Source organism: Palaemon carinicauda, chromosome 16 (assembly GCF_036898095.1).
Source record: "Palaemon carinicauda isolate YSFRI2023 chromosome 16, ASM3689809v2, whole genome shotgun sequence".
Lineage (NCBI taxonomy): Eukaryota > Metazoa > Arthropoda > Malacostraca > Decapoda > Palaemonidae > Palaemon > Palaemon carinicauda.
The window spans coordinates 104,882,793-104,889,277 of NC_090740.1; the positions used below are offsets into that span (position 1 = coordinate 104,882,793).

The following is a 6,485-nucleotide window of genomic DNA, read 5'->3' on the forward strand; positions in this document are numbered from 1 at the left end:
AAAAACAAACTTACTGCTAAGTTCCTTCTCTCCTACATCCAAGGCACTCTCTTTTAGTCGCTTTCAATGTCGCTGCTCTAGGTGTGGCAACCTCTCTGTAAACTTGTTTGGAAATCTCATTTTGATATCTGGGTCTTTCAAGGATTCTGTTTTTATAATTTTTCTCTTCTCTGTTTTCTCTGTTCTTACGGGAGGAATGTAATTTTTTTTCCTATGACTAGTCTATGATTTGAATCAAGGGAGACTCTTATCTGATATAACAATATAACCAATTACTGATTTTTTATCAAACTGCTCTGTGGTTTAATTCCATAAATATCTAGTATATTTGTGTGAGTCCTGATGTTTAAAAAATCATTTCATGATCTTTAGCTGATTTCTTATGCAAAAATCAATCAGATTTTCTCCTTCAACATTTCTTGTTTCCTCTCCAAATGGGGCTATTACACTCTCTATCCCTCTTCTCTCGTAGCCAACCCGGGCATTAAAATCTCTTAGTAATAGGTTGATGCCTTCTGGTTGTCCTTCCAAATGTAATTCTAAAAGTTCCATAAAAGCATCTTTTTCCTCTTGTGTATGGCCTTGTTGTGGTGCATAAATCTGAAAGATATTATAATTTATGTTCTTTATTCTGAATGTGCAACTAATAAGTCTCTCGCTGATAAATTGTACTTTTTGTATATAGGGGGCAAGTCTGGGTCTCACGATCATAGCAACACCATGTTTTCTGATTCCTGCATCTACTCCATGATAAATCAGTACATATTCATCTCCAAGGTCCTGTCCTGTACTTTCGTCTCTATGCCTTGTTTCAGCCACTCCTAATAAATCAAGATTTCTCTCCTTCACCATATCTAATATTTCATCTTCCATACTACGTAACATGCCAATATTTAGGGTAACACATTTCAAATTCAGTTTATCTTTACCCTTTTTCCTAAGGCGTTTCCAGTTTCGTCAATTATTTTCTTATCTGGCAACTGATCCTTGAGTTTCTCGAGCGTTAAAGATTCAGTTAGTGGCTTGCTAGGCCTGGCCTATCCTATTGCTGAATATACTGTCAGCACCTCAGTCGTTTGGTGTACGGCTCCTTATTCCACATATTAGGAGCAGCTCTAAGAGAGTTTAATTCCTAGGGGTTCCCAAATATGCCACCCCTGGGATGAGTCTGGAAGAAGTTTTCTCTCCCCCGTATTTTGAATCAACACTATGATAACATTTTCCAAGAATCTAGATCTCATTGTTCAATGAAAACCTGTCGGTATACAGTGAAATTAGACGATGAAACACTATTGTATAGGGCAAAATTATTGACTGGATTTCGTCTCATTATAATAATGGTGATCGTATTCTCTTAGTAGAAAAAAAATGTGTATATGCTATTATAAAGAATGTTTGATATTTCGATGTTGATTTCTTACACATGCTAGAGGCAGTTCCATGGCATCTTTGGCTTAAATGTAAAACGTTTTTGTCCATGTATAGCAATGTACTTAATGTTGACATAACGTCGGCAAGTATTTGATAAGTGAATTCTCTGTTACTTGAAACAAGAAATTAGTAACTTGAACAGGAACCATAGGGAGTCCCATAATAAACCGTAAATCCTCTTAGAGGTTTAAAGGTAGATCATGAATGGAAGAGGCAGGGACATGACCATGACCTAAAGACTTATCATACATACGTAGATCAGATCAGCATCCAAGTGGCCACTCCATCCAAGCTAGGACCAGGGAGGGGCAGGTAACGACTGTTGATGACTCAGGAGTAGCCTTATAGGTTCTCCATAAGTCTTATATTTATAGCTCAAAATGAGGGTAAAGTTGCAGACGCTACAGGATACTACAGAGCTTGACTGAGTCTCGAATGCCCGTGCAACAGAGCACCGGACTGTGACGTTCCCAAACTCCTTTGTCCACAGATAAAAAGAAAGATGTGTAATGTACTGATGAACTTGAAGTATATTAACATCAACTATATTCAATTTTCGTTACATACAAGCAGATTCAATCGAAAGAGATAATCGGGACCCTTGCCTGGTAAAACACATTGATGAAAAGGCCAGTTGAAGGCTTTCAATATAGAAGTCTCCATAGGCTTCTGAAGAAGTGCTTAAAGGAGAGTCCTTATCAACATCACTGATTACTTTAGATACGAATAGTAAGGAGGTTTTCTCCAAATGGATCAGACTTTTTAATTAATCCCATAAATAGATACTAAACACACTCATCATCAACAAACCTAACCTCTCCAAGAAGTCATAAATCTGAATCCGAATCCTGGTGTCGTTTTAAAGTTGTTGGGCGATTATTTCTATGCTCAAGAGGAAAAGATGAAGGTCATTTCGATATTGATATCTACTAATAAGGGTAAAAATGTATGGCTAATGAAGTTATTGTTCCCTTGAATTTGTTCCTTTGTATCTTGGGCAATATATTAATTTAATGGTTGGCTAATTTTCTATTTGCCTTTTCGGTGATGAAATTTAGAATTGTAAAATCTGTATAAATTAAAATTTATTGTATGAATCTCATTATTCCCCTATCTGATAAGCTATTATTTGTGATTTTTCAATTAGACTTCCTTTATTGGTAAGAGTAAGAACATTATTTATTTTGAATTTTGGTTTTTTTGTTTGTTACTACAAATACATCATCATAATCGCAAGTAAAATCCATTGATCAGTTTTTAGCCTTAGGATATATAATAAAATTCCAATATTGATGTCTCATGTCTCTTTTCTTTTCTAAAGAATATTCATCAACATATGAAATGAAATAAGAGACATTGAAATCCATAATACATATCGATAATGATAGTTAACAAAAAACAATTTGATATTGAAAAACAAAAATAGCATTTAGAGGTACAATGCATTTTAAACAAAATACTCTGAAGAGAATTATAGTGAAACTATATTGAAAATACAAAACTGAAAACCTAATAATATTAAGCTCTTTGTATATATGATGAAAGGAAACGTATCTAGAAAAACAGCATTTTATCGTGATTTGAATTTAAATGAAGATTTAGTTGCATTTTGCATTTGCAGTCCTAATTAGGATTGTCCATCGTACATGTTTTTACTTTTCTTTTGCAAACAATGCATTTGATATATATATATATATATATATATATATATATATATATATATATATATATATATATATATATATATATATATATATATATATATATATATATATATATATATATATGTTTGTGTATGTGTGTGTTTCTCTGTGGGTGTTTATTTGTTGACACTGGGCTGAGTAGTGAGGCACTAAGTTCAGTTTTTCTACGTCGTGATCTCTACAAGTCAAACATCTAACAGTTTCATACCCAGGCACACACACACGTATATGTATGTATGTTTGTATGCATATATGTAATTATGTATGCATGCACAATGATAAAAATGGGATCTCTCAGAACAAAAAGGAGCTCCTATCATATTTCAGGAAAACAGGAAAAACACTTTTTTCGTTTCAAAAAATGTTATATCTATTGTCGGTATTTCGATTCACTTTTTTATTTGTTTTTTCGTCAGGATTACATCAGATGAACGATGGAGTTACACTTTAATTAAAAGCCAATGATGATGAAAAATCTAAGAAAAAAATTATCAATACTTGTTGACTTATTATGGAGTATTCAAATAGTTTTAATGACCTTATCACGCCCATAGCCTTTATCCTAACCATCAACTTTTCTTATTCATAATACGACACCTTGTACCAAGGGTTCAAAGTACTTTCCAACAGGAGTCCGGTCAACTCAACTCTGCCAGCTATCAACAAGAACATTGTTGTCATTGGATTTTTAGTAGCCAGGAGAATAATCAATAAAAAAGAAACACAGTTACAATGTACAAGTGTGTGTGTGTGAAACACATGCAGTATATATGCCCTCCCAAAAAATTACACACATGTGAAATAGGGTGCCCTGCTCAAGAGAGCCATACTGTACTTGGGTCATCTGGCAGGATATATAATATTTTATGCTATCCATGAAGACCCAGTCTTCTTTGTCACGCATGTTGATTAGGAATGCTTCTGGAGTGTCGTTGTGCAGGAAAACATGTAGATCTGCTGGTATACGTTGCTTTGCTGAAGTCTAGTAAATGTTTTGGCATGGATATAATTTTCCCACAACGTGATGTAGGAGCTGAAAATTGTCGGAGGAGGTTGCAGACGGAAAAAATCGGCACGGACGACCAACCGGTCGGCATACACCATTTCAGCTGCTGAGAAATCCAAGGTGTCTTTAGTAGTCCTTAGTTCCAGGAGGACACAGGAAGCTGGGTAAACAAGCTGGAGGCCTGGCCCGTGAGATCAAAACTGCTTTGAAGTTGCAGTAGGGTTGTATGCAGTTGTCAGATGAAGGTGAATTCCACGGAAATTTGATGACGATTTCCAAAATTAGGACGTGAAAGTGGTACCCCTGTCAGAAATAATATGCCCAGTGATACCAAATTTCCCTATCCATCCTAAGAGTATGGCAGATATGCACAAGGCAGTACTTTGCAGTTTCCATGGGAATTGCTTCAGGCAAATAAGTGGAGTGTTTAATGATTGTATACAGGAGACAATATCCTTGTGATGTAGGTAGGGGACCTACAACCTCGACATGAATGTGGGAAAAGCGCCAATGAAGTTTAAGAAAGGTGCTCACTACTGAATTTATTTATCGATGTACTTTAGAGATTGGTCACTGAACCAATCCTTAGCATCCTTAGCAATGCCAAGACAAATTAACTTTGTCTTTAGTAGCTGAGCAGGAGAATGGCCCGAGGGATATGAAATGCCATGAATGGAATCAAATAGCTATTAGCACATGGAAGAAGGTATCATGGGTCTATGTCTACCAGAGTAGACTTCACAGAGATAAGAAGCATTGGTGCCCGAAAGAGGGACGTCCTCCCAGTGGAAAGATGTGCTGGAAGTCCAACAAGCTTGTTATTCCGGATCTTTTCACTGGGCTTCTGCCAAGGTGCTGTTATCTAATCCTGGGTAAATGGTGGTTAATGTTTTTCTTGACAAGGCCTCGACAAAAGGTCTCATTTTTCCCTGGGATGTTTTGAAGGGCACAATTGTATCCAACCAAGGCGGAGAGTTGTCAGCATTGACAGGTGGGCCAGGAGTTGGACTGTCAAGTGAAGGTGTGCATCAGAGTGACATGTGTTCCATACTAATGAAAAAAGGCTTACCTTCCAAGAAGTGGCAAAAGTGACAGACAGCCAAGTGCCCAAATAGTAATTCGCAGTTGAAGGTGGAGTAGCTGGATTCTACCTTAGACTTATTTCCACTGAAGAAGGCCAATGGAGAGGGCAAGCCGCTGACTACCTGCTCGAGTACTACCACAATAGCAAGGTCGCTGGCATAGGTGTTGGGAAGAAAGGGTGTATGTGACACGCAAAAAGTAAGAGCAGCTGTGCTTGATAGAGCATTCTTTTGGCTTCCCCTCGAGGGAGGAATACTGGAGGGCAAGAGTGGCAGCGATGGCTGGCAGGAACCAGTGATGATAGTTGATCATGCCCAAGAATTCTTGCAGGGTTTTGTTGGTCGAGGGCGTGGGGAAGTTCTGAATGGCTGTTACCTTCTGAGGGAGGGGGTAGACTTCTTCAGGAAGGATGCGGTGCCCGAAGAACAATACTTTGTTGGAGAATTATGTATGATTATCTTACCGGACTACAAGGCAGTTCTGTAGTAGGCATTAAAGGATTATGCACATATGAAAGAGGTGGTCCTATTTGGAGGAAGAAAACACAAGATGCTGTCCATGAGATGTTTAAAAGTGGCCCCAGAATTGTAAAGTCCCAAATAGGAGCAATTGAAGGTGTGTATTTACCTTAAGGGATGGTAATGGTAGTCTTAGGGATCTCTTCTGGTTTTATGGGCCCCTGATAATACCCCTTCAGGAGGTCAAGGGTGGAGAAACCTGTTTTGCTAGCAGATGGTCACATCAGTGATGTTTTGGAGGGGGTACTGATACGGTTCTCTCTGCATGTTCGAGCACCTTTAATACTCACATGGAATCAGAGAGCCATATTTCTTCAAAACAATTTGTAAGTGTGATGACCATGGCCTTGTGGCCTTATGACAAAGGCCAATTTCTTCCATTTCGCCGAATGTCTGTTTAGCGGCTGCCAAATGATCTGGTACCAGATGCCTGAATCTGGCAAATACTGTGAGTCCCGTTGTCTTGATATGGTCATAAACACCATGTTTGGCGGGAATCATGGGCGTTAGACAAAGTTCTGCACAGGAAACATCTGGGTATGACATGAAGAGGTGGAAGTAGACATCCATTGGTGCACTGATGTTGAGAGTGAGGTAAGAGTGAGCTGGTTGGAGAGACATCGAGGAGTATGAATCCGCATCGACTAACCGTCGATGAAGTACATCGACCAAGAAGTGGATATATGAGAGGAAATCTGCACTGAGAATTGACATTGTGACGTCAGCAATGAGGACTTCATAACC

At 38.1% G+C, this 6,485-nt stretch overlaps 1 protein-coding gene across 1 annotated transcript; it reads right to left on the bottom strand.

Moving 5' to 3' along the window:
* Nucleotides 1-354: 354 nt before the first annotated feature.
* Nucleotides 355-885, bottom strand: LOC137655467 (uncharacterized). Its single transcript, XM_068389363.1, has 2 exons — nucleotides 706-885; nucleotides 355-600 (listed from the first exon to the last, which is right to left on the bottom strand). The coding sequence occupies exons 1-2, from the start codon at nucleotides 883-885 to the stop codon at nucleotides 355-357; spliced, it is 426 nt and encodes a 141-aa protein (XP_068245464.1).
* Nucleotides 886-6,485: the final 5,600 nt, after the last annotated feature.

Bases quoted from the DNA above. Each gene is read 5' to 3' on its own strand.
- LOC137655467 (XM_068389363.1), bottom strand. From the start codon at position 885: ATGTTACGTAGTATGGAAGATGAAATATTAGATATGGTGAAGGAGAGA. The intron at 601-705 runs GTGAGACCCAGA...AATATCTTTCAG, and splicing joins AACATGGTGTTGCTATGATC to ATTTATGCACCACAACAAGG.